Source organism: Lutjanus erythropterus, chromosome 13, assembly GCF_056507025.1.
Source record: "Lutjanus erythropterus isolate fLutEry1 chromosome 13, fLutEry1.hap2, whole genome shotgun sequence".
Classification (NCBI taxonomy): domain Eukaryota; kingdom Metazoa; phylum Chordata; class Actinopteri; order Lutjaniformes; family Lutjanidae; genus Lutjanus; species Lutjanus erythropterus.
In genome coordinates, this window is record NC_139329.1 from 18,598,642 (window position 1) to 18,610,178 (window position 11,537).

General features: G+C 36.2%; 1 protein-coding gene across 1 annotated transcript; it reads left to right on the forward strand.

Annotated features, from left to right (window-relative positions):
• The first annotated feature begins 1,295 nt into the window (after positions 1–1,295).
• Positions 1,296–9,175, forward strand: LOC146316432 (uncharacterized). The gene is made up of 12 exons (XM_084734450.1): positions 1,296–1,556; positions 1,681–1,724; positions 2,595–2,658; positions 3,391–3,522; positions 6,225–6,329; positions 6,425–6,474; positions 6,573–6,698; positions 6,817–6,862; positions 7,084–7,155; positions 8,176–8,329; positions 8,485–8,567; positions 8,666–9,175. The coding sequence occupies exons 1-12, from the start codon at positions 1,452–1,454 to the stop codon at positions 8,816–8,818; spliced, it is 1,134 nt and encodes a 377-aa protein (XP_084590576.1). The 5' UTR covers positions 1,296–1,451; the 3' UTR covers positions 8,819–9,175.
• The last annotated feature ends 2,362 nt before the right edge of the window (positions 9,176–11,537 follow it).

Sequence of the window (11,537 nt, forward strand, 5' to 3'; positions counted from 1 at the left end):
ACTGTATGGCCTTTGATTAAGAAATACTTAAAAAAAGAAAGAAAAGAAAGAACACATTGCAGAGAAAGGCATAGTGGCAGATTTTTCCAGATGTGTGTATTTGTGTATTATCTGCTGGCCAATATCATGACTGACACTGCATCTCAAATAAACTTCAGTAGATCTGGCACTACAGTGTGGAGCATAGATTGTGATTTGATGGCCCTTCCTTCTCTTTCAGTATCGCTGCAATGAACATGTGTCAGAAAGTTCAGCTGAGCAGAGCAGAACTGAGCAGAGTTCAGTTCAACAATGTTCTCAAGTTTAATGAAGCACATAAAAATATAGGCTTGCAGACAATCTACATACAGCTTGAGATAAGAAAGAAGTTCAATAAGGAGGCAGTCATAAGATGTCAAGATTGGTTACAAAACAGATGGGATGAGAACAGTTTGTGCAGACATTAATGCAGGTTAGACACAGAGGCTATGTTCAGGAATCAGGGTGTGATGTGAATGAGATATAGGCCTAACAAGGAGAGAAAAATATTTCACAACTTAAGTTCTTAAGGGTCTCTGTGTGTTTGAATTTTAGGCCTTAAAATGTAATAAATACAACTTTGACAAACCTTAAAAATTGATTAAATTATGATGTTAAAGCTACTGGTTATGAAACAGTCTCAATGCAATGCTGATGCCTCTGTATGACCTTCATAAGTTAATGAGACCATCAGCAAAAAGATCAGCTATTTCTATATAGTTATTCTTAATGCCTGCCACCGAGTCAGATTCTCCTTTAAATCAGATGAAAAAACACTGCATTTACATTTTCCTGACAAAGTTACAGTGACTCATACGTTATCCAGTTAAAAAGAAGCAGGAGGAGATTTTTAGTTGGATAATTTGTTATATTTCGTGGTTACTATGGTGGAAACACCCCCTGTCCACAGGGGACTCCGAAATCAATAAAATGTGAAACTTCCTTGTTGTAGCTTTAACATTACTTTTATAAAGATTGATGTCCTGGGAATGAGACTCAACAATCAGCTATCTCTCTGGTGTGTTTAAGAACAGCTTGGACAAGTCCAACTGATTCTACCTTTAAGTTTTGCTTTTAAGTCTGTTTTTGAGAGAATTTGTACTGATCATGCTGTAACAACCTCAAAAACTAACTAGTGAGAACTTGTGCAAACTGTGTGTGTACCTTTTTTTTACCAGATGATAAATGATGATAAAAAATTAGATGGCTACATGTGTTATTAGGCTCTAATAACCTAGAGGGAATTCCATTACATGAGTGGATGCAAGATCAGGATTATTCGTGGGGATTCCCAGTTAAAAGCGTTGCCGTGACACTAACCTGTCAGGCAAACACGCTTAAAGCAGGTGGAGTCAAAACAGCAGCATGTGACTCGTGCAGACTTGTATAGAGGTGTGCTCTGATAAGGAAACGCACATTCACAAAGGCCGGTTATGGAGGCAGGTTATGTAGTTGTGCCCAAACAGAGTGCGAGTTTGGAATATACAGATAACTGGATATTTGCCATGGGGCTCAACGGTACACTGAGTGGACATCAGGTTGGTTTTATACATGATACTTTTCTGAGCATTAATAAATTAACAGAAAATGAAAACAGCTTCTTTGCACAATATGTTGGGAGGGAAAAACATCTCTGACAATGTGTTTGAATCCTGTTTTCAGATTGATGTTCTCTCTACGGAGTACTTAGTGTTACTCACTCTCAGGTAATATACTTCCTCATATTTTGCATGATTGACTTACCTTAAAATGTAAATTATTTACATCAGGAGTTCATGATGCAAAAAGATTGTGGCATATGAACATGATTTAAAATGAGTCATATTCAATAAACCTATAGTATCATTTGATTGATCATCTTTCAATTTCAGTTTTCTGATTATTGAGAGTTTAATGATTGTTGGAAGGTTTTTCAAACCACGATTGTGTAACAACTGAGAGGCGGGATTATATTTTCTGTTTGAATTCCTGCAGTGTTCTTACCCTTTCTTTTCTATTAATTACTGCCACCTATCTTCTTTACTGGAAAATATTCAGCACTGAGTTGTCGTTCACAGGATAGTTGTAGCTAATTTCCTTCAGTGAACTCAGTCACCCTGCTGCTCTCTCTTTCTTTATGAGTTTCTCAGTTTCTTTCTTTTGCTTGTGACAAAGAATAAAAAACACAAAGAAAGGACACAAACTAATGTTGGAGAAAATGCAGGAAAAAGTTAATATTCTTTGTGCCCACATTCAGTTTTTATGGAGCCTGGAGGCGGGTTATGATTTAACATAGTGTCATTTAACAGGTTTTTTTTTTATATGCAGAAGTCACATGTGTCTGAGATAAGTTGTCTTTTGGACACACAGTAGAAGTCTATTTCATCCTCAGACCAAGGCAATAAATCTATGTTAGCTCAGGTTTAGTGTTTAAAGTATAGCCAAGTTAGCAGTAGTGGTAGTTAGTATCAGTTTGCAACTTAATGTTCATAATTAGTTTTAAACTACACAGTCAAGGAATTAATTAAAATGCATATAATGCTGATATTTTTTACCAACAACAAGTTAATACTTCACATATTTCTGATTAACTGCAGTGTGATTGGGAGTTTTTCTGTTCTGGTGGTTTCCATTGTGAGATGGAGGCGCCTAAACGAACAGGTGAGTCAGGTGGTATGTATGTGTATGTCTATATGTGTGTTTCCATGTGTCTGCTTTTGGTAGCATGTGTTTGTGGAATGGCAGGATGAGTCTGGGTGCAGAAAGTGAAAAGCAAAAAAATAATATCCTCTGGGCCTCTCGATCCTTATCACCACTGAGGCGCCCTTGTGTAAGGCCCTTAACCCCAAATAGTGGGTTCTTAACGCCACGCTGCTGGAGGTGCTCAGTGGCCTGCAGATCAGACTGTGGTGGTACTGGGCAGCTTCCATGTGTGAGTGTGATTAAGGCTTTTCTGCACAAGAGATACTTCTTCCCAGTGAATAAAGGAAGTTCACTGTGGAAAAAAAACTCCAAGATTCAAGTTTGTCCAAAGAAAACTAAATAAGACTATAGATTGGCAAAGCATTGTTTTACTTTATTTCAAAACTTAAAATTTGAGTTGGAGTTAAATCTCAAAAATTGAATGAAGGCAGTTGCCTTGAAATTATGAGTTTTATGATTTTTTTTAGTGCTCAAAGACTTTCTTCAGTGAAACTTCCCTGAATAAATAGAGGTTAAAAACTTATATACTTTATATTTTTGATAGTCAGTAGAGCTTTGCACAGTGTCACTGTCACATCTTCAGTGTTTTTGCAGTTTCAAAAGGCAACAGGAAATGTGTTGATGTCTGTTTCCTTATGCATATTGCAGTTTCACAGCAACACCCTTCACAGCTTGTGTGTGTGTTTGTAGGTAGACCTCCTGGTGCAGCTCGCCCTGGCAGACCTCCTGGCTGCTCTGATCCTGATGTACACCAGTGCCATGAACAACAGTATCGGTGAAAACAGTGTAGCCATCTGTCAGTACAGCCTGCCACTGTCACTGGTGAGCAACAGTTACAAACAAACAAACAAACAACAAATAATAATCACAATAATCAATAACAATTGCAATAATCATAATAATACTATACACCACTTTTCACAATTTAACACATTTCAGGACTGAGGCAAATAAAATCCGGTAATTAAAAATACTCAGGAATAAAAAAGGAACTAAAATAAATGAAATAAATATGCAACTACAAGAGTGCACTCAGTAGGGTTTAACCCAAAAAGAATATTCAGATGTAACACCTTTGTAATCACTGACATTTTGAATAGTAACAGTAATATAATTACATGCCTCTGTCAGTAACTGTAATAACAGAGGACAATTACATTTATTTTATAATTTAATCACATGTAAGTAGTCTCCAGCACTGCTAGTAACCTATTAGACATTGGTGTGAAATTTTTCATAATAGGCTCATTAATTCTTCAATTATGGTCAGAAACAACAAAAACATTTTGTGAGGTCACTGTGACCTTTGGACACCAAACTCTGATCATGTCATCCTTGAGTCCAAGTGGACATTTGGACCAAATTTAAAGAAACTCCCTCCACGCGTTCCTGAGATATCATGTTCACAGTAATGGAGTGGATGTGAGACAACAATGACCTTTGACCTTTAAGCACCAAAATTTAACCAGGCCATCTTCAACTGGTTCAACTGGTCATTTGTAAAAAGTTTTAAGAAAAAATCTCTCAAGGTGTTCTTGAGATTTCACGAGAACTGAGTGACTTAAAATCATATTGTAATAACAATTACAATATGATTTATATGAGTGTTCCCACGTGAGGGGAAGAGTTTAGTTTATTCTTCTTAAATAAGACAGGAAGTTTGAGGGTGCAGAGAAAGAAATAGGCTTAGGTAAATATATCCACTTGGATTTTGGCATTTCCCAGCTGAAGTATCGGTTGTTTTCAGGGTTTAAGATTAGATTACTGTCTCAGTGTGTAATTATATCACTGCAGGATTTTCCCTGAGTCATTTAAGACTGTAATTGAAAAATGTGATGTCAATCTAGCAGTTGTTTATTATATTGCAGCCATAAAGCAAAGTGATGAGCGGTTTTGCTGTCCCCTGTCTTAAATTATGTAAATGTCTTGACATGTTTCCCCAGAGAGGCGAACTGCATGTTTCATGCTCTAATAATTGTTCAAATATGAATGTATTTAAAAACTGCTTCAAATGGAGTTTCCTGAATTAACTTATTTTTTTTTATCCTTCAAGGTCCCATTGAGATACAATATTTCTTATGTCTTGAGTCAAGATGGTCAACAAAAAAATGAAATAACAAGACCTCATGTACTCAAAGTACAGATTCCAAGCAACAAACAGATACAAAATATACATCACAAAAACATACCAAAACACACTAACAGACTCAAAACATGCAGAAATCAGGGGTTAAAATAATTATGGCAAATAATGGCTAATAAGCATATATATCATATGTAGCATAGCATATATTTTCAACATGTTAAGAGAAGCTAATTCCAAGCCTTATTCCAAGCAGACAGGATGAGAATGGGAAAGGCAGATTTACTCAGCTAAGCCTGTGTGGCTGGGAGCATAAGTAGAATTTTCTCTGATGAACCGGTTTATAGTTGTCAATAAGTACTGGATGTACCGTTGTAATTTACCAAGTAAAACTTTTGCAACATATGGGTTTTTCTTTTTCACTTTTAAAGTGATAAGAAGCTAGGGCAGAGTAGATATTGACTTTACATAAAACAAACATAGGAAAGAATGTGATGTAGGAACAAAAACAGTGTTGCTCAGATTCATTCGGTCCAGAATGGGGATGTATTTCAAAATGCAGATATGGAAAATATTTCACCTTATAAAAGTCAAATATTTAATCCAAGCAAAAAGGACAAATGTGCCAGTTTACATTTCTGAATTGATAGAAAAGAAAACCAAGAGACCCCAAGTCTAAAATGAACACTTTCTTCCACTTTTAACATGTGATCATTGTCTTATATGGATGCAGAAGCTGTGGGCTCCAATAATTGTAGTTAATGAAACATTTTTCATTTGAACCAACAACAAAGACACAAATAATTATATTTTACTAATTTGATTTTTGTTGATTGTATATTTTTTTTTTATGACGGTTGTATGTTTTATGACTGTGCAGATATGTTTATTGGATGTTATTTGATGTAAGGTGGCCCTGAGTGTCATGAAAGGTGACGTTAAATGGCCTCTGGTGTAGCTGCTTGCAGCTTTCTCAAAAAACGCTTATCCAAACACTCAACACTGACTGTGCAGGATTATCAAAACGTGAGCTTTAAAACTTAAATTAGCTGACACCTCATCAGTCAATCAATCTAATTAGACTAATTTATCAAATATTTTAACAATTATTTGCTATTATTATTATTATACAGAATGATACACTGACAATAAAATATATAAAAAAACAATATATAATAAAAAATATAAAAAATCTGAAACGAAAATAAATTATGGATGCACATAAATAGTTATTCTATTCTAGATGTAAAATATAAAATAACATATTTTCCATTTGCACCAAATAGTTTTTATTTTTGTACATGTTTTTCCTTATGGCAATTCATGTATGCAAACACAAATGAACACTGTAGGGAAGTCACACCTGATCAGATTTAAGTGACCCTTCTCTCAGCTTGATGCATAATGTCACATCTTTGTGTGTTTGTCTGTTCTGTTGCAGACATTTTATTTAGTTTCATTTCTGCTGGTGGTGGTTTACGCATGGAAGTCAAGGAAAGTGGTCCAAGGTTGGAGAGCAAGTCCCACAGAAGATGAGGTTAGACAGGTGAGGTGTCCACTGTGTTTTGTAGATTACATATTGTACAAAAATATCCAGGACTTATTCAATACTTTCTTTCTCTCTATCTGTCTGGTTTACAGAGTCAGGGTAAACGGACAATGACCACTATACCTGTATATGCCATTGTGTGGTGAGTTTAGCTGTTAACCACATCTTTTATCTTTGAATACCTCATCCCCTGGTGTACATTTAATTTGATTCTGTATTTCTGTTTGTCTAATATCACAGGTTGGTCCCCATCGCAATGTATTTAATATATGTGCTCACTCCCTTCATAACAACTTCTGTGCTGATTCCACTTACTGACAGATCGCAGAACAAGTTCATCCGTAACGATAGCAAATACTGCACCAGGTGAGGACACAACGGCTTCCATGATTAATTTCGTTCAAAGTCACTGCGCTCAGAGAAGCTACAGAAGTGAAACAGGTCTCTTCCCCTGTGACTCTTTTGATTTTTCTTGTCTTTCCAGCTGTATTTTGTTCTTACATGTCTGGAAGGATTCCTGCTCTGATACTGTGAGTATCAAACTGTCTCATGATGACACATTCCAGCATTTTAATTTGGAATATTTTATGTCAGTGACATTGTTTTATTCTTATTCTTATTTTATTTTACTGGATTTGATTGGTATTATTGTATGTATTTATTACATAAGCATTTTGTTATTGTTTATCAATTATAGAAAGGCAGTCTCAACTATGTGTGTTTGTGCTAACATGATTGTTTTTCTTCCCAGGAGAAAATACATGACCTTTTCATCAAAGTTTTTCTTTTCATCATTGTGATACCAGTGATGTTGACCTGCTCTGTAAGTCAAAAACAATCATATTATTTTAAGAGGAATTTTGACATTCTTCATTTACAGTTTTTGCTTTATATTTGCTTTAAGGTCCAGTGTGTAGGATTTATTGGCAGAATATGGCAAAGACGGAATATAAAATTCGAGAGAAGGGGGTTGCGCTTCAACAATGGGAATCTCAGTGGAGTGCTAAACCCAAAATCCAATAGACAATCCAAAAAGTCAAAAAAGGTAGCACATCTCAATTCTGGAAGGACAAAAAATACTCACATTTTACACAGGTTACACATGTAAGGCATAGTTTCAAGCTGACAATAATAATGTTCTGTGACATGTAATGTTATAATGAAGAGAGCTATCCGAGGCACAGACAAAGAAAATTGTGATTGGTTCTTGAATAATTGGGTTCATCCCCCAGCTGTGTGTTTTCTCTCTGACCTTGTGTATATAATCAAGTTCAACCTGCTGACAATTACAAACGCTCTGATGAAGGCTTTGTGCCGAAACGCGTAAGCGTTTTGTTTGTGATGTGAGCCAAATAAAAAACTCAAATGTGAGTATTTTTTGTCCTTCCAGAATTGAGATGTGCTACCTTTTTTGACTTTTTGGAATATAAAATTCATGAGTTTGTTTACATTAGTCTATCACCATTTGAAAATACACTAAGCACCTAAGGCACCTAAAATATAATGGTCATACAAAGGGCATGGGTCTTCTTTCGTGGAGGCTGCCATGTTGCACCACCATGTTTCTACAGTAACCCAGAACAGACAAACCAAATACTGGCTCTAGATACAGTCTTTCACATTCGGCGAGTTTTGCAGCCATGCTTGGAACGAGAGGGTAAGATGAGGTGTTTGCAACCTGCAAGCTTACTGCTAGATGGCACTAAATCCTACACAGTGGTCCATTAAAGCATCGGTGTAAATATAGCTACAATTTATAGTTTAACAGTGCTACCTCAAGATTTTATTAGTATATTTGAGTGTATAAGCAGAATGTATTAATTTATTTTTTTTCTTGTTTCAGGTCATTTACTATAAGATTGGTAAATGGTATGAAAGACATGAGCAGGAGGGGCTTTTTCCTGTGGAGGGAGATGGACGCTCAAGGAGGAGATTCAAAAGATTGTCTTCTACAACAAGAAATATGGTGATGGTCATCTTATTCTGCTGGACGCCAGGTATACACACACACACACACACACACACACACACACACACACACACACACACACACACACACACACAAATGCATGCACAGTTAAAGCTAATGCAATACATTTCATCAACTTTAAATCCACATCAGATTGATGCCTTGTTTTTCTTCCTGCTGTAGCTCTTGTCCTCATTGTGCTGTCTACCCTGATGGTCTGGACCAACATTGAACAACACAGCTTATTTCCTGTTTATGTTTTACAGGTAAGCTTAGAAATACATGAGCTGAATTAAAATAAGAAAATGAAAAGTTTATCTGATGTCTAAGCAGTAGGTTATAGTGTTGTTCTTGTTCATTTCAGGTTGCTGGCGTGTCCCTGCAGGGCTTCCTGAACAGTATGGTTTATGCCTGGAGACGACCCAACTTCAGGGAGGTCATTCTCGGGGAGGACACACCCCTGGTGGCACACAGCCGCCTAGCCTTCTTTGATGAATCTCTGAGGAGCTCATCTTGATTGTTGACTTGAAACTCATTGAGAGACATTGCTGCTGTGACAACAGCACACTGGGAAGACTGACAAAGACTGACTGCATGCCTGCACACTTCATGACTTCGTGGCAATTTAGACTGAAACATTTGTGGACTAAGCATGAATAGAAATAGAACAAAAAAACATAAAGACACACAAAGATTCTCTAAACAAGCAATGATTGATGCAATGTTTTCATTGCAGCTGCTCATTTGTGAAAGAAAGTCAATGTAGCATACAGTATAGTAGCATATTTTTTAGTGTAAATGGTGACAAAAAGGATTTCTGGATACATTGTACAATTGTCATGTATTTATATATCTGCTATTAATGTACTACCTTATTAAGTCCAGTGTGTTAGATTTATAGGGATTTATTGGCAGAATATGGCAGGAACGGAATATAACATTCAAGTATATTATATTATATTATATTATATTATATTATATTATATTATATTATATTATATTATATTATATTATATTCACACTGCAAGCCTTAATGCTTAAATCTGATTTATTGTGCAGATCTGTTTTTTTTGTTTTTTTTTTTTGTTTTTTTTGACTGTCCATATTGTTGTTTAAATGTGGCCAAATGCAGTAGAAACCAAGTAGGATGAAGAGAAAGGGAACTAGATTTGTAATTGTGGCTTTTTGTAGCCCAGTGGCTACCACTTATATATAGAGATTACAGAGTTTAGTGTGTGAGACAAAAAAAAAAAAATCAGGCTTGAGCTATTTTGTCTGCAGTCTGAACATAGCCTAAGAATCATTGTGCTTTGGTTACCTTAGAATTAGCCATTTTTATCTATAGATGATCCTCTTCCATGGAGGCCACCATGTCTCACCACCATGTCTGTCCATGTCTCTCTACAGTAGCCCAGAATGGACAAACCAAACGCTGGTTTCTCTGTACAGTCTCTCTGTACTCTGTAGTTCTAGACAAGAATGGAGGAAAACCTGTTGGAGCTGTACACTGTCATTTCAGAAGCAGGAGTCACCTATATGATGACATAAGAGTTCAGACTCAAGAGCATAATATAGTGCGTGTTGGAACAGTGAAAAAGTGCTGAGTTGTTGCAGACAAAAGCAGGGACACAAAGTCTGCTTTGTCATGTTTTTAACTTTAAAATAATGTGTGGTTTTGCAATAAAGGTCATATGTGAGGTACGTGTGCTGTAACACACACCCAGACACAAAGATCAGTACACTGTCATGTTATAGTACTATAAACTTCATGTGAACGCATGTGTGTCTGCCTCTGTGCTGAACTCTCTGTTAATTGTTGATAGACTGCAGGCCACCCTGTAGCTGCTCATGTGATCACCTGACTCATTTATCGGCTGGACTGTAAAGTAAACTTGATGTGCTGTTGTGGCTGTGCTCAGCTCCTTTGTTGAAGGCCACACAGTCACTTACACAAAAGACTGATGCATACAATAAAACATAAGGGTTAGGGCTGCACAGTTTGTCAAAATGTTATTGAAATTGCAATTATGGCCAAGTGCAATATCTAAATCATGGAGCTGCAGCTTTTCGATACAGGAAAAATGTGTGACACAACACATTGTAATGAAGTACTGCAGTGCTGCAGAGATACCCTGGCCTGCAAATCTTGCTCTCCAGTTTAAAAAAAATTATTTGTTTTGTGCAAACCACTTCAAATGTCACAACAACATGATTTTAATTGTTTTTTTCAGTGAAAATGAAAATTGGGATGCAAAAATGATCATATCACAATCGCAATATCTGTCAAAAATAATCACAATACTTCTATTTTTAACCATATTGTGCAGCCCTAATATGGGCTATACATAACACAAAGCTTTTAACAATCTAACAGCTGTACTGTGGAATCAGACAGGAATAAAACACATTTGTGATATATCTGGGGTTTTTTTTTGCCTATTTATATATAAGTGTTATTCTGTTCTTCAGAGTTCTGTTCTTCTTTGTGTTCAATATGAATTCACATATTGTATGATCCAAATTATTATAAAAAGCCATACAGCCTGCAAAACCTGCACCTCTTGACCTCTTTTTAATTTCCTCGGAGCAATCCATTTATCTGATGTGTCCTAGATATTCTACCTATTCATGGATATCATGTCATAAAAATAATGACTGTGTACCACAGTGTTACTGAAAAAGCAGCAATACTCAGCGACTATGCAGTACCTGGAAAAAAACAGAGATTTGATAAATTTTGTTCGTTTTAAGTCATTATGAATGGCTAATTTAAACTATTAATTTGCTCTTTGCTCATATATTTCCATGTAGAAAGTAGCCCATCAGAGCAAATCTTTTATTATCGTATTGATTATTCTTGAGCATATCAGACTATACTTAAAGCTATTACAGAGAACTTCAATATTGTGTTGATTTTGGAGGACCCTGTGAACAAAAGCACAAAGAAAAACGTCCTCTTTCTTCTTTTTTAACTGACTAATGTACTACTTACTGTAACTTTGGATGGGAAAATGAATCCAACCCGGTGGCAGGCAATAAGAATAACTATGTAGAAATAGTCTCATTGACATATGTATGTCAAACTGAGGCATTGGTTATAAATTGACAGCTGTTTCATAAGCAGTCAAAAACTCCTTGTAGTAGCTTTAAAGGTCAAACAAGAAGTGCACGAGGGCTCGCAGCAGCCGTACTGAAGTCACAAAGCTGCATGTTCATGTTTGTCTGTGTGCACGCAT

Coding starts and splice junctions, on each gene's coding strand:
- LOC146316432 (XM_084734450.1), top strand. CDS start 1,452: ATGGAGGCAGGTTATGTAGTTGTGCCCAAACAGAGTGCGAGTTTGGAA. Junction 1,725..2,594: donor TTAGTGTTACTCACTCTCAG/GTAATATACTTC, acceptor GATTAACTGCAG/TGTGATTGGGAGTTTTTCTG. Junction 6,863..7,083: donor AGGATTCCTGCTCTGATACT/GTGAGTATCAAA, acceptor TTTTCTTCCCAG/GAGAAAATACATGACCTTTT.